Here is a 24,452-nt window from a genome sequence, read left to right as displayed (position 1 = left end):
TCATTGCACGTTGTTTGTTCTAAAACAATCAGCCTGAAAATAATACAGCCCTTCATAGAACCACACATGAATAGCACCCACCAAATTCTACTGCATTAGGAAATGACATACCATATTTCCAGATGTATGCAGCTCAATTTTGCTTATTTAGATGCTCTGAGCAAATGACCATGATGTCTGTTCAAATCAAGCTTAAATCAACATAGATGTGAGTTTAATGCATTCTATACATGTCAAATCTGTGGTATATACTACTCATGAAGGAAATCTGCTATGCTTTTGGACCTTGACATATTGTCATAAACAGTACTTTCAGACATGAAGAACACATTCATGTATTATCCATGTGCTTTATGAGTACAAAGCAAAATGTCCACTACTGCTCTATTTGTGTAACATGAAGAAACACTTTCCTCCTTTAATCTATCCCTTCTTCATTTACATTCTTGTACAAAAGATTATTCACTAGCATTCATATAACAGTGTGACTGAAATGGAAAACAGAACAGCTCAAAGAGAAAGACTCACATCATGTGTCTCAGAAAGTTTCTTGGATTCAATAACTTGTTGGAAATGTCTTGCTTTTCTGCAATGGTAAATCTTTCTGGGTACAACAGTGTCTCACAAGGCAGCACTGTGGCAGAGATCTGTGTTCTCCCTCTCTAGGTGGTGATATCTGTGTGCAGGCACAGACTTAAAAAAACAATGAAAACCAAACACAAAACAAACCAACCAAACAACCAACCAGAAACCTAAAAAAACCCCAAAATAAACAAAACCAAAACTGCCAACCAAACCCCCCAAACTTATAACCACTTAAGCATTAAGGAGAGCGGAATAGTTCTGCAACAGGCTTAGCTACTCCATGTAGTTAAATTATTGTTACTTTTTAATGTTGAAATCTCGGGGGAAATATGTCATTCTAGCTTTCACTCTTTGTTGACAGAAGATCTGAGACTTTTAAAGTATTTTCTCTGCAATGTTAATTTGCATGTATATTAGATTTTTGCTCTGGATTTTTCTCTTAATCATCGGGAGCATTATAGGGATATGTTTTCCTGAATTATTAAGTACCTTGTCATTGTACCTTGTACTCTTACTAAGTAGTAGACCATGACCCAATTCACTAAAGAGCTACAAGTCATAATGGCAACACTTATAATAATTTCTAAGTCAGGTTCTCAGGATAATAGCGTGGCAGAGTTGAGAATCTGGTGTCTTATCTACAAAACCGAATGTAAATAAAGAGGCGGCAGGCAGATCTTTACTTCTGTAAATTTGCATTATATTAACATGTCAGTATAATATCTTCTGGCCCAAGAGGGCAAGGGTATTTTTATAATTCTTTTAATCAGCCTTGATTCCTGCTTGTGAATAAACATAGGAAGAGGTATTTTCAACAATGTGCCACTGAATATTCACTAAAGAAGGTAGGCCAGGTGTAATTCTCCAGTTTATCACACACTAAATTCCCAGCTTGGCCTATGGCAGTCCTACATGCAGCATCCAAAGAACTATACTTGTATTTCACACACAGTTAAGATTATGGTTGTGAACGTTAAATACCAGGTTCAATTAATTGAATCATAATTTAAAACAAATTGGACTTTAGCAGCATTACTTTTCTTTATGTTGACACCAGTAGCATGGCAGAAAAACAGTTTAAGACTTAAAGAGGGTGATAACAGAGTAAGGAAAAGCAGCAATATTACTTACAATTAATACAGAATTGCTTTTGTGGATGTTGGTGAGAAAGGAAATTGTTAGAAATTTACAGCTACCTTCAAACTAAATAAAATCAGAGCTTAAACTGGTGGAGTAAAGTCTGGGTGTTCCTTAATCAAGTTTAATACTTGGATAACAAGTCACTGATTTGTTTGTCTCCTCACCTTCAATGTCATGATACAGTATATGTCTGCCCTCTTCTTAAAACGTAATTAACTTATTTAAAAAATTAATTGTTGGATACAAGTTTATCTTTCTTTTTATCTTCCCCTTATTTGTGCTTCTACAAATATCAAAATGCAGAGACTACAGTAAAGCTAACACCATAGATAATTTTTTCTTTGCCATTTTGTATCCAAAAGTGGCAGTATATATTTCCTGTTATTTTATAAAAACTGTCACTTTTTAAAATTCCACTGTTTGAAATCAGGTCTATCAAGCTGATATGAAAAGCTAGAGTTAGAAATATGATATGCAGTGTTCGATTATTTTGTAACATCACAGAAAAGCAATTTAAAAATCCCATTCCGATCTCAGAGTATAAATAATTGAAACTATACAGATCTCAGCACCTAATTAGACATAATAGGTTTTTTGCTGCATAGCTTTATGAAGGTAATCAAAAGGAAAATGCCTGCCATTGCACACTAGACAATATTCATTTTTAGATCTCATTTAGCTAAAAAATAACACTATTTGCTTTCATAAATCTCCAAGTCTGAATGCTTAGAAGAATTATTTTCCAGGTAGAAAAAGTTGTTCTTCCCAGGATATGGTAACTAACATGGTACTGCAACTTATTGCTTCTTTCTTGTACTTTGGGTTTTTGTGGGGTTTTTTGTTTGTTTGTTTGGGTTTTTTTTCTGTGTGTACAATTTGACTGCAAAAGTAGTTTAGGTTTGGGTTTTTTTTTTAGTTGAGGCATCTGCCAGTTTCAGATTGTACTGATGAACAGCACTACGTTGAGACACAATTTAGCTAGGATACTTTTTAATCAAGACCATAAATACTCTCCAAAAAGTATCTTTATTACAGAGAATAAATTTTAATAGGTACTGACTTCTGTATGGCTGAATAAATAACAAACATCAAGTTATTAAGGTTTTCATCATTTTCAGGGAAATATTAAGATTTTTTTCCACTGTATTTTCTGCACCTAACTGATCATTACATTACTGAAAGCATACCTTCTCGTAAGAAAAAAAAGTAGTTCCTTTTTCTAAAAGAAATCCTCACAGTTGAGTTTCTAGTTTCAGCTGTCCAGTAACTGTATGCAAACTAGCAAAGCCAAACTGTTCAGAATGTCATGAAAATGAAAGTAATTAATCAAAAGATGGATAGGATCAATTAGTCCCTCGATGACAGAACTATTATTTTCTACAAATTAAAAAAAAAAAAAAAGTCTCTTACAATAAAAGCCTCCCTTTCTGGATGTATGATTGCTTTTCTCAGCAAAAAACAGAGCACTAGTATCATGTGGAACATTAGGTCCAAGAGGATTTTTTCTTCTTTTTTTGTGCCTTAAACTGGTTTTGTCAAATTGTTGAAGATGACATGCAGGAAGAAAAGCTAGGAGGACCTTTTGTCCTTTTCTCTTAGCAAACAGTCCCGAAAGAGATGACAATATTATTCTTGTGTGCATTTTGCTTAATGACAATAAGTCTTCAAATGTCAGCTGGAAATTGTTATTTTCTCATTTAGGAACAGGAAAAGCCCATTCTATATAATATATCTTAATAAAAACATTATCTACATTGTGAGTATAAATATGGATGGATGTTTATTATCTAGCAGGCATAGGACACAGAAAACAAAATTATTTACTCTGATGTCACTTTAGTGTAGGACAGATACAGTGGACATGAAAACCTTCTTCATGAAGTCAAAATGAACTCTGATCTTCTAACACACTGTTCAGTATCTTGACTACAAAAAGATGAAAAATCTTATCTCAAGGGACAATGCAGAAATTGGCTGCACCATTTAGAAAAAATAAAATGTGTATAGAGTTCAGTACCTTTGCTCTTTAAGGACAAGGAAATCTACAGTGTGCTAATAGGATTGGAACTCTGACATTTCAACACAGATGACTTAAAATGAATTTCATTTTTTTTCTATTAAAACAAATGACCTGGAACATTCAGAAAAGAGAACAGTCGTTTCATCAATTTTACTGGAAAATATTTTGCTTTGTGATCTTAGTAGAATGTATCCCTTTAGATTTCGATTGTGGTATTGCCATTTATGGTTTTCGTGGACTGCTCAATACAGATTTTGATACAGAGTTGAGATGTACTGCACTCCGTTTCTATCATTCTGTGATTCTATGATTCTGTGATGGGGAAACTAAAGGCAACACGTTTGGAACTACCTTTTAATCCATATGCGTGATACAAAAATCTGGCACCTTTTGCTCTGAGAGCAAACCATAAGAACCAGTAATGCTTGAATATTTAATTCCTCATATATGACACAATCTGCTCTTGAATTCTTCATATATGACACAGTCTGTTGTAATGTAAAGCATGTATTTCTTTATTTACTTGGGGGGGGTACTATCTTGTCACAACTACTCATAATTTTTTGAAACATATGGTGCAAGCGCTGCCTAATGGTGAAAGCAAATACTTCTGCATTGCTTGGAACTCTTCTAACTTGGCTTCTTAGAAAACATTGTGCAAGAATCAGACCGTGGGGTTTCATAGGTAGCTAGGTCTGAGCACAGGTAATAGAGGTAGCCAACAGATGCAACAGTTTGTCCAGCAGCTTCCACAAATGGGGCCAGAAACTACTGAGGGCATTATGTGTGCGTTGCAATAGTGGCGCCAGGGAATATGGCCCTGGAGAAAAGAGGGACCCAGAAGAGCTGATAGATTTTTCAAGGATCACCTCCTTCAAGTTCAAAAAAGTTCCATCTTGATGTACAGGAGATTAAGGAAAGGCAGTAGGAGGCCTGCATGGATGGATTGAGAGCTCCTCATTAAACTCTAAAAGATAAAGAATGCAAGAGGTGGAAAAATGGACGAGTGACCCAGGAGAAATACAGATGCTCTGTCTGAGCTTGTAGCAATCAGGTTAGCAAAGACAAAGCTCATTTTGAGTTGAATCTGATGAATGACTTGAAGGGCAACAAGAAAGGCTTCCTTGGGTCTTTCAACAACAAAAGGAAGACTAGGGAAAATGTGGGCTTGCTGCTGACTGAAGCAGGGGACTTGGTGAGAAAGTCAACAGAAAAGGCTGAGATACTCAATGCCTTCTTTGCCTCAGTCTTTAAGAATGACTTCAGAAGTCTTAGCTCCATGAAACGAGATGGGGGAGTTCTAGAACAAGGAAGACTTGCCCTCAGTGGGGAAGGATCAAGTTAAGGAACATTTAAGCAAGCTGGACATGCACAAGTCATGGAACTTGACAGCATGCACCATGAGTGTGGAGGGAGCTGGCTGACATCATTGGGAGGCTCTCAATTATCTTTGAAAGGTCATGGTGATCAGGAGAGGTTCCTGAGGACTGGAAGAAAGCAAAGGCCACCTGTGTCTTCAAAAAGGGCAAGAAGATGGGTCTGGGAGGATACAGGCCAGTCAGCCTTACCATGATCCCTGAGAAGGTGATGGAGCAAATAATATGATAACTAGTTTCAGTACATATTAAGGAACACCTTGAACACCTTGATTTTCAAGTTTCAATCAGTTTTAAGCCTGAAGCAAGATCAGATGACAACACACACAGAAAAATGTCAAGTTTGGTTTTTTTTTGTTAGTTTTAACACTGTATTTAAATAACTTCAACCATTGCTTGATGAAGACAATTGGTTAACACATTTTATAAATCCTTAGTAGTTGTAACTCATGCTTATCAGTTGTGCTTAAATAACTTCCATTTCTAAGTATGCTATTGAATCTACACTCAGTTGCTGATGATGCAATGAACCAATTTGTTTTCTTAAATGAATGTCATTACTAATACCAGGATTTTCATTTCTACATTGCTTCATTTCACTGTTATGGTTTTATTTAAGCAGTTCTATACTTAGATTAAAAAGGCTCATCTCATTTAGCAGTTTTTAAAATGTATTTATTTATAATTTACATTTTGGTGTACTTACTATGAAGTATTTAACACAAAACCAAAAACATATGTCTCACTAAATCTGTGAAGCTGACTTTGTAAAATTTACGGGGCTTGTTGGTCTCATTTAATCATTTTCAATCAAAACTGTTTCATCAATTTAAACAAAGGTTAGATGTTGGGTTTTTTTCAGTACTACATTTTCATTGTCGCAGAATGAATTTTGGATCTTGTCAAACAATGTATCATTATTCAAAAAATGTGTAGAAAAATCCCATAGCTGATATGGGTGAGAGAAAGATGATAGAAGATAGGTGGAATCAAAGGACTGGAGAGAATGATGGTGGTAACAGAACAAGCAGAGAGATTTAGAGAGAAAATACAGTTTTCTTACAGCAGCCTTTAATGGTCTTTTCATTTTGAACACAAGCTTTCTTTTTAAAACTTAATTGGTATCATCTTAGTGTTCCCATATCATATTTGTATTGAAAAGTAAGCTGAAAGTGGTTGATAGTAAACAAGCTGCTGCTGCATATAGGAGAAAGGAAACTTGGTCTAGTTAGTCCAGGCTTTCAAAATGTAACTGCCTAATCTGGAGGTGTTTTTTCTCCTACTTCCTGTCACCATAATTCCAGGCAAGAGGGTGAATGTCAAATCTGGTCTCTTTCTGGGCATTCTTCCCTTCTGGAGAAATCACCAGCAAAACAGAATCAGCATCATCAACTTCACATTAAGAAAGGGTGAAAGTCAAGGAGACCTTGTGTCCTATAAGACAATATAGAATCCTCTGAATAAAAAGTAGTTGAAGAAATTAACAATGTTTCACAGCATGGCTTACAAAGAATAGAAATTTTTATATTTTACAAATCTAGCCTTCCATATCTCCACTTTCCAATACATGTGTGAATAATGTTTTCATACTATTTTTAATAATTGTAAAAAAAGACACAAACAAAAAGAAAATCTATGGTATGAATACCTAGAAAAAAAGAAGAAAAAAAAAACCAACTTTGCTACTAAAACAAGTTAATGATTGATGGGAATTTGTTTACTTATATTTGCCTTGGATTTTTACTTTGGGCTTGTCCTTTAGCTGCCTTTTTTGTCACACAGACATAGATGTCTCAAATATGTATTAAGTGATTTTTTTTCCCACTATATATACATCATTGTGTATTGTTATTAGAAAATATTGAGTATCAGTTTAGAAGTGAAGAGGGAATGAAAGATTTTATTGGCATTGCATCACAGAAGTAACAGCCTTTATGAATTTGATTTGATTAAAACAATCATCAAGTTATTTCATTAAATTATTATTACTGTGATTGGTGCAATGTATTTTATACATGCTTCATAAAGCACATTATTGGTTGTTTAAAGGAATGAAAACATATATTAGGGAAATAACACTTTTCTTGAACATTCAATTCTACTACCATAAGTTCTAATTATACCTGTATATGCCTATCCCATTAATAACCAAAATCCGCATCCATTCAGCAAACTCTGCAACAGCTCTGCATGCGGCAGTTTCCTGTGAATGCACTATTTTGAGAGTGATCATTCACAGTTTGCATGACCAAAAGGATCTATTCATAAAAAAAGCATCTTAAAAATTAATGGAAAATTTATTGAAAACATTATTTTGTCTGCTACCAGAGTGTTGCAAAGTCTAATCAAGTGTAATTACTCAATTCACCAGTACTGCAAGGTGCATATTTATTTATTTGACTCATATGAAGATGTCTAGGATTTAAGTACAATCTTTTTATAAAGCATTAGAGCTGCTTCTATGAGTCACTAAGTTTTACGCTATTAGTCCACTACCTGTGGACCATTACCTGGACAGCGGGATATCTAGGTTCCAAAGATTAACTTAGTCAGGAAAGGACTACACTGAAAATTTCACCTCCTCCATTTCAGAGTAGCCATGAAGCTCTGGTTCATCCAGTTTTGGATTAACTTTTAAATGGCTTTTTTCTCAGACCAAAGAACGTGAAATAATGTCACATAGTTGTAGAAAGGTGTTTAATGGTGTAGTATTGAAGATAGCTTCTGTAAGTTCTGGTGGGTGATGTGAAGTTATAGAGGCAATGAGAATAGTGATCCTACCAGAATCATCTTTGGAGGACTGACAGAGCAAATCTGGCATAGTCTTATCCATACGTAAAAGAAAACTGTTTCTGGAGCAAACCCTTCTCGAAATAGCATCCTATTTTTTCTGCATAGGAAACTATTTTGTTTGCCATGGCTTTCTGGGAAAGAGGTATGATTGGGGAACCAAAAATGAGTATTGAACCAGTTTGCTCTTATTTGACAGTGCTGTTTAACAGAGTAAATCACCAAAAGGTCTCTGATATATCAGAGGAGAGAGATTTCAGTAGGTGACTTTCTGTTGTCCCTACACAATAAAATCTCAGTTATGAAATCTATGTTAAACAATAGGTAAAGAAGGGATGGAAGATAAGGACACTTACCTGGAGTGAATGAAAAGTAGAAGAGAAATAATGGATTTTGCCTCAGTCTTAACTGGTAACCTCTTTTCCCACACTTCTTGAGTGGATGGACCTCAAGATGGGGACTGGGGGAGAAAAGTTTCTCCCACTGTAAGAGAAGACCAAGTTCATGACCACCTGAGGAACCTGAGCATACACAGGTCTATGGAACCTGGTGAGGTGCATCTCAGAATCCTGAGGGAACTGGTGATGTAGTTGCCAAGCCACTCTCCATGATATTTGAAAAGTCATGGCAGTCAGGTGAAGTCACCGGTGACTGGAAAAAGGGAAACATTGCACCCATTTTTAAACTGGTAGGAAAGAAGATCCTGGGAACTACCGCCCTGTCAGCCTCACCTCTGTGCCTGGGAAGATCACAGAACAGATCCTCCTAGAAGCTATGCTAAGGTATATGGAGGACAGGGAGGTGATTCGAGATAGCCAACATGGCTTCACCAAGGGCAAGCCCTGCCTGACCAGCCTAGTGACCTTCTGTGATGGAGTGACTACATCAGTGGACAAGGGAAGACCTACAGATATCATCTATCTGGATTTCTCTAGGGTCTTTGGTATGGTCCCCCACAAGATCCTTCTCTCCAAGTTGGAGAGATATGGATTTGATGGGTGGACTGTTCGGTGTATAAGGAATTGGTTGGATGGCCACCTCCAAAGGGTGCTGGTCAATGGCTCAATGTCCAGATGGAGATTGGTGAGGAGTGGTGTCCCTCAGGGGTCTGTACTGGGACCAGTACCATTCAATGTTTTCATCAGTGACATAGATAGTGGGATCAAGTGCACCCTCAGCAAGTTTGTGCACGACACCAAGCTGAGTGTTGTGGTTGACACGCTGGAGGGACAGGATGCCATCCAAAGGGACCTGGACAAGCTTGAGAAGTGGGCCTGTGTGAACCTCATGAGGTTCAACACGGCCAAATGCAAGGTCCTGCACCTGTCTCATGGCAGCCCCCCATATCAATACAGTCTGGGGGATGAAGGAATTGGGAGCAGCCCTGCCGAAAAGGACTTGGGAGTACTGGTAGATAAATGACCCGATACGTACTTGCAGCCCAGAAAGCCAACCGTACCCTGGGCAGCATCAAAAACAGTGTGGCCAGCAGGTTGAAGGAGATGATTCTGCCCTTCTATTCCACTCCCAGGAGACCTCACCTGGAGTACTACATCCAGCTCTGGACTTCACAGCATAGGAAAGACACATACCTATTGTAACGGGACCAAAGGAGTGATACAAAAATGATCAGAGGGATTAGACATTAGGAAGAAATTCTTTACAATGAGGGTGGTGAAACACTGGAACAGGTTGCCCGGAGAGGTGGTGGAGGCCCTGTCCCTGGAGACATTCAGGGTCAGGCTTGATGTGTCTCTGAGCAACCTGCTCTAGTTAAAGATGTCCCTGCTTACTGCAGGGGGGTTGGACTAGATGACCTTTAAAGGTCCTTTCCAACACAAACTATTATATTATTCTATGATTCTATGATTTACTGTTAAATAACGGGAAAGAAAAAGAACATACTATGTAATTGGATTCACTATAGAGGCCTAGCTGCCTTTCCCACAGAAAAGTCTGCTCCATAAAGCAGCTCACTGTCTATGTCATAATATGCTATTTGGTAAATCTTACATTTCTGTCATTTCAACGTGTCATCAATAGACCTCCTGCAATTATCAATTTGACAGGTGTGTCTAGCCAAGCCTTCAGAGCTGTTAACCTGGGAAGGAAAGACAGATTCCAACCAGAACAAACACTGAATGAGACAGAGTTTATGCCAAAGACTGTGATATCCATGCCTAAATTTAGCAAATTTCTATAGACTCATAGATTTATGACCTGAAGTTGCTGCTGTCATCATGTAGACTCTGCAAGAGGAACACGGAATTTCTCCCCATCATTTCTTCCTTGAGCACATGCCATTTCAAGGTGTTTGAGCATGTCTGTCTAAAAATGTATCCATGTATATAATGAAAACTTCAAGCAACACAGAAACTGTGATATTCTTAAATTCATAATTTCAATAAATCCATACCATCATCGGTTAAAATACAGAATATTATTTTTAGGCTTATTTTAAAAGGTTACATATTTCAGTCATTAGATCTTATTATTCCTCTAACAGTTAGCCTCCTAATCATACATTCTTTTCTTTATGCAGGTACTTATACACTATTACTGGATTACTTCTTGGAAAAAAATATCTTGGTAAACCCTACATCTCTTATGGAATTTCTAGCAGGTTTTCCAGATTATTAATGGTTCTTTTGTAATTCTTTCTGAAGTTCCTCCATATTATTTACAATTTTTACATGTACAACATCTATATCCATTAGTTCTAATGGATGTACCGTTAGAGGAACTCACTACCAGCGGTGACTACAGGTTTCTCAATCTGTTCCACTTTGCATGTATGCTTCTCAGATATCTGTAAATATCAAAGCAATTTTTTTTATTTTTAAAAAAGAGAAAAAATACTTAAAATAGACGTAATACTACTTTCATGGAATGCAGCACCTTGTTTGGGTTTTTAATTTGCTTATCAGAGAACTGGACTTTGAACAGTAATATAGTCAATTTATGTAGTCCAAAACAATAATGTAAACAGAATGAAATTCAATATTGCACTGTGTATATGACTAGTATTTTTAAACAGTGGTCCGGAACTGGACCAGCTCTTAAGGAACAAATGTACGAATGTCATTGCCTTTGGTATTCTGTATGAAGAGATTTTAAATATGTAAGCCCATAGCAAGTTAGTATGTGCTATAGTCAGCAGCAGGTAAGATTGCTTTTGTACAGAAGCTCTTCTGTTTTTGTCTTGTATGGAAAGAATAACTTTCCTACAGTTTTGCCAGTAAATTTTCCTATTACAGAAGCAATGCAAAGTGGCAAAGTCAACCATGCTATCTTTTATTGAGTTCCTTAAAGTTGTCCAAGCAAAATAAAGTTCCCGATTTTGTCGTTGCTCCAGCTGTAACTAAATTCACACCTTTTGGCAGAGGAGCATGACATGAATCTCACACCAAATCAACATGTTTATTTTGGCAGTTTTCGAACTGTAACATTTCCCTGTGTCAATGTAAGATTAATTTATGTGGAAATGAAATTGAACATTATGATAGCAAAATATTTAGAAGTTATTCAGTAAGATCAGACGAGTTCAGAGAACACTCTGATGAACTTTAAAAGCCAGTTGGATTCACAGCAAAGCAGCAAGCAGTAAATGCAAAGTAAAAGACATTGGGTAAAAAAAATCTGAAGGAATGTGCATCTCACAGGGTTCTACATGTATTGTATAAACCTAATGAAGTTCTCACTGTAAAGAATCAGTGAAGACTATTTTCTGTACAAAGCCAGGTTAAAGAGTACAACAGGAAATGCGGAGAGAAAATCCATTACATTAATGCAATGAGCTTATCAGTTTTCATTGCCATTTAAAAAAAAAAAGGCTAAAAATCCATGAAAATGCAGGAAGAACAGTATATTGATTAAGAGGAAAACAAATTTTCTACAAAAAGTGATGGGAAATAATTAGGATGGCTTAATTTACAGCAGGAAAAAAGATGAGAATAAAACTCAAATATGAAAGGACATGGCAAAAAGTATGAAATAATGAATGAGATAAAAAAAGTAAATTGAGGGAAATTCTTTATGTCCTAATGGAGGATCAAATAAGCTATTCAGGGAAGCAAAAGATGGAAATTTCAAAACTAATGAGATGTGTTTTGACATGCATCATAGTTTCACTATGAAATTCACTGCATAATAATGCAACTCTACTTATGTGTGAAGGTGAGAGAGGGTTCATGTGTTTATCTAGACAATTATTATTTATGCATGTATGTGTATAGAAATATGCACACACCTAAACTTTCTTTGAATACGATTAATTTTTTATCACAACAAGAATTTGATTTTCTATTTAATGTTGCATTAAGTGAAGAGTATATACATGAAAAGCTAGAGTACAGTAACAAATTATAAGAAACAATTTTTTGACAATGTAAACCTGTTTGTTCAGGATTTAAGAATACTTATAGCTATCAGATATTAGGGGGGAAAAAAACAACAAAAAGCCACTAAACAAACAATCCCTCCCCTACAACTATAGCATATTATCTCCTGATTTTCTGTGTGAACACTGACACATCTTCCCACATGTTTGCTACTGGTTGTGTTCTGAGATAAGATATTGAGCTATACAAATCATGAGTTCAATTTAATATCCACTTTAATATTCTAGAAAAATTATAGCTGAAACATGTGCTTGAACAAAAAGCATTTATAAGCAAGAGTCTTCATACCAGAAGAGACTGGAAAATGAGTTCACAGAAAGTTCTACAGAAAAAGATGAGGCTCAGACTTTATAAGAAGGAAAAATTGAATAAGGGTTAGTAGGGTTTTTAAATTCTTTTTTTTTTTAAGTTGTAAAACAACCCACCAATAAAAAACTAAACCAACACCAAAAGTGCAGGAACATTCTGTGAACACTGAGATGAGACTTATTGAAACTCATTGATAAATATAGTTTTTAAATCTCAAATTAAACTTTGAATTAATGATTTTTCTGAAATAGAACAAAACACAGTTCTACACAGGAAGTGGAAACTTTACATTGTTTTAAATGAAAGACTTTTCTGCAAGAAAAAATAAACCCATTTTCTGAAATTTTAATGATCTACTGTTTTCTGACTTTTTGATGGGTTCAATTCATGTGAAATGGAGTGGAAAAAAAGACACTGACTTAAGAGTAGGATTGGAGCTCATTTGGGATCATGGATTCATAGAATGGAATTACTGAGCTCACTGTATTGTAACAAATGGTACTTAGCTATAGCTTGTCTTCCAGAGCCTTCTAAGCTTAACTGAAGTTACTGTGAGAGAGAATTCATCGGTTCCTTTGAATGAGTGATTAAAACCCACCATAGTTAAAACTTTATTTCTTATTTATTTTTTTCCTACTTCAACTTCCATGGTTTACATTTTGTTTTACTTTTACTTCACTAGATAAAACAGTCCTTATATATCCAACATTATTTTCCTGTGAAGGTACCCATTCTCTTTTAATTTCTTTTTTTTTTTTGACAAGGGGAATTGATGAAGCAGCTTAAGTTTCTCACTGTAAGTTACTTTCTCAAGCCTTTTAATATGTTTTTTTGACTCTGTTCCTGTCCTCCAAGCTTCCCACTAGTGAGAAATTCTGTATTTTCTTCTACATAATTGACAAAAATTATTAAAACATCAAACTTCTTTCCCTTCCCTATGGAAACCTGTCATTGCAATTCCATCCCATGAAATCACACTTAGGTTGACAATAATTTGAGACCTAACAGGTACCCAGTCCATAATTTATTTATCATGTGCTTTACTGATATTCTAAAGAGCTAATTCATGATCAGAATGTTATGAGATACTAAGTTAAACAGGATACAGAATTCTAAGACTATCATATCACTGACAGGTTATTCTACGAAGCAAACCGTCTTCTGAAGGAATGAAGTCAGGTTTGTTTGACAAGACCTATTTTTTCATAAAGCCATGTGGAGTGGCATTAATTTTATTCCTGTTTGTTAATCCTTAATTAATCAAATCTCAAATTGGTGTTTCCATTTTCGCTTTGAATATGCCAGTTAATTTGCTAGCTGTGTTTTGAAACACTTTTTTTTTTTTTTTAACTATTGATAAAGCATACTTTTTTTCTTCTCTCACTCTCTCCTCCATTTTAGGAGTTACAGTGCTTGAAGGACCTATTTATGCAGTGGGAGGACATGATGGTTGGAGTTATTTGAATACAGTTGAGAGGTGGGACCCTCAAAGTCAGCAGTGGACATTTGTGGCAAGTATGTCAATTGCCAGAAGCACTGTTGGAGTAGCAGCATTAAATGGCAAGTGAGTAGGGTATTCTTATATGGTTGAAACACGTTTTTTTAGAGGGATGAATAACTGACACGCAGGGGTAAATGACTTTTAACATATTGTAATAGAGGGTTTCTTTTAAAATAAATGTAGACACAATTGGGCATACCCTCCTGTATCTCATGGCCCTTACATTTATTTGAAATAAGTAATTTACATATATTTTCTATATTATTTTTGTTTAATATTTATATCAAATGCTTAAGAATATAGACCTGAAATGTCAGTGTGTATGGTATAAACCAATCTGAGACAAATTGTCAGTTGACTCATCTGATTTTTGTATGTTGTATATGTCAGTTCTAGTTAGCCAACTGAGTTTATAATTCTAATATAGTCATGCACTCAGTGATAAGATTTGTTGTATATGCATTTAATACCTTGCTTCAGCCCAAAATTGACCCATGAAACCTTTGTCTGAAGGCAACTGCATTCACACAAGAAGTAAACAGAAATTTCATTATTGTCAAACGAGTCAGACTGCATTAAACTTGTAATTTTAATTGTGTTCAGGTTCTAAGTTTCTCTTTTATAAATTTCACTTATTAAAATTTTAATGTGGCACTTATTAAAAACTCATTTTACAGTAATGTGATATGTATTACTTGTTGCTTATCACTTTTAAAGTACTTTCTTTTAGATATGTGGCTAAATAGAATATAGTGTGAAGTGTAATAATTCAGAGGTAGGGGAGGAATTAATCACACCTAATTTCAGATAATTTTGTACAGACACCTACAACTGAACCAATCATCCTAAGCTCGCCTTATGTTCAGTGGAAGAAACATGCACTTTTAGGATATAGTCTGTCTTGTTTTAGACATTTATGTTAGGACAGCATGAATTGTGATCTGTAAGTGCCTGTTTTTCTCTACTATACACTCTGTCTCAGATTCTGACTTCTGTGGTTTTGATATCTTAAGTGGGGAAGATGAATCCCAATGCAGACAACTGAACGGGGCAGTCAGTAAAGGGCAGTCAGTAAAGAATCCCTTGGGAATGGTGGGAGCAATGGAGTAAGGCAAATTTCTGGAATAATACTTTCCTCATACTCCATTGCTACTGAACAACAAGGAAGAAAGGATGAGAAACAGCTGCATATGTGGGATGGAATGAGAGAGTAAATGTTGAAGACATTAAAAAAAATAGTTGATAAAATTTAGGATAAAAAGTATATAGGGGAAAAAAGACTTATTAAGCCTACTGGGTTTCATGGTAGACTATGCTATTGCATAATTCAACAATCCACTGAATTTTGCCCACCTCATTTCTTCCAGTTGCAAATCATTTAGTTTTGATTATACAGTTAGATAAACTCTCAAAAATCCTTTATATTAGGTTGTGCTTATCACATCTAAGACACAGGTTTGAGATAAGTAGGCTGAATTGATTTCTGGGATTGCCAGACTCTTTTTATATTCAGTCACCTAACATAAAAGTCAAACAAGGAGCCTAATTTAGCCCACAAACAACAATGTTACAAGACCTATAAGAGACTGTGTACCTTTCTGTAGCAGTAACAGGAGGCCTGACAGAATACCCATAATCCCAAAACTATGACAATATGTAGATATATATTTTTAAAATTGAATTTCAAATTAATTAAAAGCACAGGCTTTACAAGTGTTAACTAATTTTATGAGTTTTTAATATTGCAGTTGTGCCCTATTTGCAGAGTAAGTCTATAAAATAGCCTTTACTGGACAAATTCATTATTAATATTTCGTTATTTAAATAATGGTATCATACAGTAAGATGATCTACTTCTCATCCATGACATTAGGAGTTAGTTTTACGTTGTGAAATCATCTGCAAACCACTGAAACTTAATTGTCATTGCTTACTTTTACTACGTCACAGTGGCATTGAAATGCCACTGTTCCAGAGCAGATCAAACGGACAAAGCTGCTTTAATAACCCTGTTACTCTAAAATAATTTAGTTTCAATAGTGTATGAGCCATGCAGCAAACTAGCAGAGGCAAGATCTAGACAAATAACCCTGCAATTATAGATCTAAAATTATGAAGAGCTGCATATGATTATGTATATGTATTTTGGGTATGTTTCTTTTGCACAGCTGAGCATGTATTTAATGCCTCTCAGTTAATAAATGCCCAACTGAATTTGTGTATGACTTATGTAGAATACCTTTAAATGAAAAGAGATGTTACCTGTGTCTCAGAAAGGTGGAATGGGTGCCACTGGAAACAGAAAAGCAGTAGTTTCACTGAAGCAAATAGCAAATATACTACTGATTTAAATTATTTATTTTTTTTTAATCTGAATAGCCATCTTTAAAAAACATCCCATATGCCAAGAACTGAAACTTGAAAACATGTAAGGACCAAACCTTCCAACTCTCTGGTGCTATTCTTACTACACTGCTGTTCCACACAACTGACATATGCTGCATTCCTCATCTGAGCTTTTTGCTTTGACATAGGCAAACTTTTATGTGTGGGGATTTTTTTTAAAGAAATTCTAGGGATATTGGACATGGATGTCTCAATGAGAAACAAGATGTTGTCTTTAACATTTAACAAAGGAGAAACAATTTTATTATGGAGGTTCTAAGAAGTCTTCCTGGCTATTGTTATGTTTCTTTTCTTCTGCAGTGAATTAAAGAAGTAAATAAGTAAAAAGCAGCCGGGTTAGTCTAATTTGAAGTTTGAGAGTTAGAAACTACCCTATGTGTTTATCTCCCACACTGCGTTGGGTATTTCACATAAAAGGGATACTGTATGCCGAAGAACTCAAATATGAGCTTCTTAAATACTTGAAAAAATGCAGTCTCTTCTTTTGTGTTTTAATTCTGGAAACTATTCCATTTGTGATCTTCCATACCTCTATGGTATGCTCCTTTGGTTTTGCAGTTAAAGACATTTTAAGCAGAAAAAAATGATACATTTTAGCATAAAATTTTATGATTCTGCTCTCCTTAGGCTCTGAGATAATTGACTGGTAAGTAACTTCTTATTAGGTCTTAATTTATTAAACCTTTTTATGCTTACCTTTGTTTTGAAGCTCATTTGTATTGTCTGTGTAAGTCAGTTATCTATTATTTTGCTGCTCAAACAATTGGAGAGCAATACTATCTGAATTTGGCAAAACAGGGCACACAGAAATTAATGTTATTTCACTGTAATACATTTTTAACTGAAAATGCTATATTATATCAAAATCTTTTCTAAGGATTGTGTCAACATGTGCATCATAATCCAGTCTGAAAAAATTTTTAATTAGTGAAGTTATAAAATCCAGCTGAATTTTTCAGAAATTCAGAAAAATAAATATCTGAATAAATATCTTAGTCCAGTTGACAGGGTTCTGTTGTATAATCAGGTTGCATTATTACATTTTGAGGTCATAGTATTGTTTCACCCATGAAGGATTAACAGAAAATCTTCCTCTCCAAGCATGAACATCACCTGCTTGCTACTCTCAGATTTCCTACAGTAAAAGGATATGGTAGTTGCTGTCCTTCAATCGGGAACACAAACAATATTCCTTTTCTTAAATGGCTTCCTGAAACTAAGGAACTAATACTATAACCAATACTATAACTAATAAAAGGGATAGGAGGGTTTCTAGGTAAAAGAAATACACACAGTAGATTTATTCTACCAGAATTTCAGTGAAACAGCTTATCTGGTGTTACACAGGAAATAGTTAAGATGGAAAAAAGATGGATAGTACAGGGAATTGAAGCAGAAAAGAACTGTATATGACAACTAGGACATCACAAAGTCTTTAAAGATGAGCCTTGGGATAAAAGAGCGTAACAGCAGGAGTATGCTAGTTAAATTATCAGACCATTCAAAGTGACACCAAAGGGAACATTATCATACAGGACTTGTTGAACTATACTACAGAAGTATTTGGATGACCCTAAGAAGCAACAAAAATGGGATATTAAGTAGTAAATATGTGAATGAACGAGTCTTATTTTTGAAGAAAACTAATCGTAGAGAATGGCAGAAGAGAGAAAAAAAGCTCTGTACCTTGTTAGTACAGAAAAACTAGTAGAAGAAATCTGTGAAAAAAGGAAATGCAACTGAAGAATACATAATTCATTGGGGAAATATTTATGCTATTTGGATTACTGTGTTCAATTCTGGTCATGCATATTGAAGAAAGTTTAACTGAAAGTCCAAAGTTTGAATAGGGAGTACCATCATTATCAAGAATGCCTGTCATGCCAAAGAAAAGGAACAGAAGTATTACAGTTGGCAAAGGAACAGATGGATACAAATAGATAAAATTCAGATGGGAAAGTAGAGATAGAATAAAAATGACAGGGAGACAACAAGAGGGTGTACGCAAAACTCTCATCATGTTCTAAATGAATGTTTATTGGTTCATAGAAAGGGTAATATTATCTGTTTTCATGGGACACCAAAGATTGGAATCCGAGAATTTTCCTTTTCAGTAACATTCCTTCATTTTCCCAAATCAGCAATTGATGCTGTGTAGCAGTAACAATCTGTATTGAGGCCTTGGAGATTCCATCTCCTTCATCCTCATACCTTTCTTATAGTTAAAGAGTAATGGAAGTTGGTAGGGTGTTAGCCTTAGTATTTTTTTTTTTTTAAACTTGATGCCTTTATCAATTTTTAACGTACTTTGGTAGCTACTGTAGGACTTGCCATGACTGTAGAGTTTCATGGGATGAAACATGGTCAGTAGTTCTTCCTGATCTGAAAACAGCATCATCTTTTCTGCCTTGTTACGATTAAGAACTCTGTTTCACAGACTGGCAGAGAAAGAGTGAATGAACTCTCTCACATCAGCAACAGATGTGGGTGTTAAAACATTAAATATGAAGTGGAGACTTACATTAACTTAGAAGTTTAAAAAAAATCAGAAAGGATTGAGGTCAGAAGTTGGGATGATTTATTTGAATTGTTCTTCGGGGGCTGACATAAGTAACATGTAATTAGTATGTAATATATACTATGTAAGACTGGTATTCTATAGTTTACAGGAGATAATCCTAAAGCTATAGTACCCTTGTATAGTGTAAGTTAGAAGGACCAAGAATCCAAAAGTACCAAAAAAAATCTTGTATTTCCCAGAAACTTTTAAAAATCATCACTTACTGTTACAAGGTTATGTCTTCATTTCTTCATTTTTAAAATCAAGAAGAAAAAAAAGCTCAAAACCTAGTTGACAGTTTCAATCCTATAAATACTAATCTTTTCAGTAACTTAAAATGTAGTTGCCTCGAAGATAACAGTAGCTATTTATTAGCTTTCTATTAACAAGTCTCTAATATATGAAGCATGCATTCCCTAAAGAACACTGAACCTTGACACTAACTTGTTTCATGTAATTTAATTTCAGAGCCGATTTTATTCTAATGGGGAAACTGTAAGTAAAAATGAAATTAAGTTTGCACACTTTCCTCTGGAATATATACCTAAAAGACACTCACTGTATCATACAGATTTAGGTTATTCCAAATAATTGTGTGACAGAACCATAACTGAAAATTGTCTAGATTTTATTATTGTATGGCCATAAATATTACATTACGAAAAAATATTCCTGAATTTTTACTTGTGTGTTGGACATTGTCAACATTCTTTTTATGTAACTATAGCTTTCATGGGAAAAAGACTGGCCCTTTACTTTTCTTCTCTTTAACAGATATCAATAAATCTGTGCTACAAAAGGAAAAAAAATCAGTTTTTAATATAATCTGCAGATTGTCTTTAAATAGTAGAATATCACAGCAGTACATTGAGTTAAGCATCAAATATAATGACTTTGGCATGCACTGTGAAACAGTTGATTCACATGGCAACATCTTGCAGAATCAAGGAGAAGTGAGTTCTGCCTTTTATTGATTGCCACATCCTCAAACCTTTGCTTTAGTGAACTTGATATTTCCACCTGCTGCTGTTGTTTATATCAAATGTCACACACTATTATTGTTCTATGATAGATGATGAAAGTGAAGAATTGGATAATCTTAACTTTTAAAACTATTTTAAGTGCCTTTTCAAATAATCTTTTATTTGAGAAAAAAAGTTTTATAAGTGTCTGTTTTCTCTGAAGAAAAGTAAAAGAGCAACGAGAAATGCTGCAGGATAATATTGTTCCCCATCAATATCTATCTGACTGCTATCTGATTCTTTCAACAGAGAATCAGCAATGTATTTTTTATTAGTAGTAGTATTGGTATTTCTATTACAATTGTTTTTATAGTCTCTGCCTGTGTTTTACAGTCTCCACACTGTACAATGAGGGAAGGAGAAAAGGGATGCTGTGAGCTGGGAGTTAATTATGCGTTACTATAGTGGGTTAGCCTTGGATAACAGTCAAATGCCAGCCTAGCTGCTCACTCACTCTCCATCAGACAGGGGGAGAATAGGATGAGATTGCTTATGAATTGAGATAAAGACAGCAAGATCACTTACCAGTTACCGTCACAGAGGTCGCCCTGCAGCCCCTGCTGCCAGCGCCTGGGTGCCTGCAGCCAGTAAAATTGCAATATTTGCACACTTAATCATGAAATAATTGCCACGTACTGGACATCTTTGTGTTGAGTCACGAGACCAGGTTTTCTATCAAATGTTGTCTAAATGGACACTGGAAAAGAAAGGATTATTAGAAACCACTAAGCCATTTAAATTAGGCAAAGGTGAAAATTGAAGAATAGGGATGGGCTTCAAGTACCCAAGAAGCAAGTCTGTCCTAGGGCTAATGGCCAACTCTTGTTTCATAAATTCGGTACCAAGGGAAGCAGACAAATGCCCAGACACCCTTGAGGACATGATTCACAATTTATAATCTCAAGAAAGACGTCAAAATTATGACTGGTGATATTTTTAAGCAGAAAATACAATACAAATACTAAGGGCAAGATGCCTTAACTCTACCAGATATATTTCTTTTATAGGAGCAAAACCCTAAACATAGATACTCTTAATCCAATCCAACATCTTTAGCATTGGAGTTGTTTGGAAAGCCTCATCTTTCTCCATTATGGTTCATTCATTTTTTCTCTTTATCTTAGTCACTGATATTTGAATGTATTCCCTTTTCATATTTTTATTGAAAGATTGTCCAACATAAAAATGGGATTTTGTGGTTGTGTCCTTTATGAAATTATTTGTTATCAATTGGCAATGTCAGACTTTGTCTGTTGCTTGATTGTAGCAGGTCAGATAGAATTTAGAATGGCTTCCCCATTCTATTAATTCTACTTAAGCATTCATAGAAATAGAGCATACAAATGCTGGTTTTGGGTTTTTTTTTTTAATACATATTTACTATTTTGTCCCTTCACATATGCAAATTCATTTGTTACATTTCAATTTCATTTGTTAGGTGGAGAAGCTCCAATAACATCTAGCTTTATTTAAAAACAAAAAAGCCCAGTTATATTTATTTATATTCAGTTACATTCATTCAGTTCCACCAGTTTTGCAGTAGTTGCATTCATTTAGTAATGGATTTCCATAAATCGGAGGATTGTCTTAGCAGTACTTTTCCAGCTATTCTGTTTTTCATTTTGAATGGGAAACACAGAGAGCTGGCCAATACAGACATTGGCATATGTGCAGGGAAATGTTTTGGTTTCAGGTCATTTAATGAAACAAAGCTGGAATGACACTTGTGTTATTTAGATCAATATTGTGCCTGTGGTAAATAGCCATTGCTTTAGTTTAATATGTCCCTTATGACTATTATGCATTATTACAAAGTGAACACCAGAAAATTTGTGTTGCTGAACCTTATTTTTCAAGAAAATAGCAAAATTAAAACCAAATAAATGTGTGCACAAGAAAGGGTCTCAAAATTGTCTTGTAGTTAGTCACTCACAGGAATATATTCACTGTGTACAGACCTTGGAGAGGCATTGGTTAATAATTCCACAAAGTCCTTAATAGCGGTTCAGTGTTTGACACAAGAGAATTAGCAATGTATTACATTCATATAACCACCTACAAAACTTGATTGCGTAGCTGATTGCAGCCTCCTCCAGGAGTTCTGCTTCTTTGCCTTTCATGCATCATATAATAAACTATCTGTGGCATTTTGTCTTAGCAGAATCATTAAGGCTTATTACTAATTCAGTGCCCTGGTCTGATCTTTCGTACTTTTGCACACAAATTCATATTTCCTACGTGGGGGTCCCATGCAGCTCAGTGAATGTGCAATTCAGTTCAATATGCATCACATTCTCTCTTTTTCAAGCAAGATTTAACTTGGTATTTTACATCGAGCCTGTAAAATTGGACTCCTGGCAGAGGCTTACCTCCTTTTATGTGGCTAGGCTAGTCTTAAAAGGGTCTAGAAAAAATACAATTTAGGTAAATATATTTGACTCTTCGAAGAGGACAATGAAAAATCACAAAGCTTCACAGTAAATCCAACATATTTCCTACAGTCCAAGGCAGAGACACATGCAGTGGGATATATTGCTCTTTAGAACCCATTATTGTTAGGAAACACGGCAGATGCTAGAGACGTTACTAACACTGCAGGGTGGGATCTTGATGAGCTTGTTTTCTCTTGATATGGTATGGTCAGGCTCCAAGATGCTTAGGCCAAGTTCCTATTTTGCATGTGTACTGCACATCTATATCTTTTAGTGTGTACGCCCCACCATGCTTTTCTCTTCATCCATCATCCAACCAGACAAGATTTTTGAACTAGTTGACTATTGACTGGTATATAGCTAGCATAACTCTCATTTGCCATTAAGGTCTGCCATTCAGTTTTTGTAATAAGAAACATTTTGTCTTTACCGCATAGTTCTTTTCTTCTTTAAATTTTGTAATGAACAACAAATTCCACATAGATAATGAATGTAACAAAGTAAGGTATGCAATTATTTGGGCATGTGAGGGTTCTTCAGACGAAGCAGACATGGTGAGTTAATTTACTCAATCCTAATACTTTAAAGGAAAGGTAATCCATTCACTCCATCTAACTCCGTTAAAGATAACATAGGTACCAATCTATACAGTGGAAGACAGTGTGAATAACACCTAGAAAGATTCACAGCCATTTTTTTTTAATTGTGCAGCTTCCACAATTAAGCACAGGCTTAAAAGCATTCAGCAATCACTGTCTTACCTCTTATAGCCAAAACAGCAAAAGATATTAGCATCCCACATTCTGGATTATTCAGAAAGTCTGGCTTTTAATTATTATCTTTAATGGAAGATGAAGTATGAGAATCCCAACATGTCTCAAAGAGTTCTTAGTGCCTAAACGATGGGACCTGAAGGAAGCCCTTGTTCAGTGCAGTCAGAGAATTCTAGAAGTACTCCCCTGACCAAATGTAATCATTTACTTGGATTGTATACATACATGTATGCACACATGTATTCATGTGTGTATATAAATGTGTATACACATACTTTCTTATTTCCACATATGTGTAGATCTGGAAGGAGATTTAAACATCTGAATCTTACTTAAATTAAAGAAAGCTAAATATCTTATTCAATACTCAACTAAATAACTTCATGGGCAACAGCCCTTACAGCAGCTATCCAATATCTGCTATACTCAGCAGAACAGAATATAGTGCCATCTCCAATGTTAACTGATATTTCTATTTTTTCTAATTTGAAACTTGATTAACTTCTTAATAACTATTATTGGGGTAAAATGAAATGTCTTTTGACTCAGTAGACTGATTTCGGCTGAATTTTTTTATTATTGGTTGAATTCACTGAATTGAGAAGGATTTTCTCGTTGTGAAGGTCACAGACTAAATGATCTAAGACTTTTTCAAGTCATCCCTGTAATTGCAATGCACTGATAATTTTCATACTTCAGTAAAGACTAGGGAACTGGCTCAATACTATTAAATAAATGAAGTATTAATATGCTGTAATTGTGATTTTTAAAGCTGAAGTAACACTTCAAAATTTCATGCCAAGCTATCAAGATAAGAAAGTATGTCTGAAACAATTTTATTTCCCATCAGAGCGGGATTTTTTCATGTTTTTTTTTTGCTTGAGGATTTCTTTGCTCTTGTGCCTTATTGATGGTTCAGTTATTCCTTTACTAATCCATTTGAACTAAGAAAAATACTATACTTGGCCTATATAATTACAATCATGTAAAGAGAGAAAATGTTTTGTACTGCATTCTTTCTGTTCACAATGTTCTAACTGGCTACAGATAAATACTTTTAAATCAATATTTTATGAATGACATTAATATTTTGCCTGATACTGAAACACAGTAGTGCCTAACCTTGTCAAAAATTTAA

General features: G+C 35.1%; 1 protein-coding gene across 2 annotated transcripts in view; it reads left to right on the top strand.

The window, feature by feature from the left end:
* Positions 1–24,452, top strand: part of KLHL1 (kelch like family member 1) — a 236,761-nt gene that overhangs the window by 199,949 nt on the left and 12,360 nt on the right. For both annotated transcript variants that reach the window (XM_054215759.1, XM_054215750.1), the window contains one exon: positions 14,022–14,184. In XM_054215759.1, coding sequence (XP_054071734.1) covers positions 14,022–14,184 — 163 coding nt within the window. The remainder of the gene's footprint in view (positions 1–14,021; positions 14,185–24,452) is intronic.

Source organism: Rissa tridactyla, chromosome 1 (genome assembly GCF_028500815.1).
Source record: "Rissa tridactyla isolate bRisTri1 chromosome 1, bRisTri1.patW.cur.20221130, whole genome shotgun sequence".
NCBI classification, from domain to species: domain Eukaryota; kingdom Metazoa; phylum Chordata; class Aves; order Charadriiformes; family Laridae; genus Rissa; species Rissa tridactyla.
Note: the sequence above shows the minus strand (reverse complement) of the source record. Positions and strands in the feature narration are given on the sequence as shown.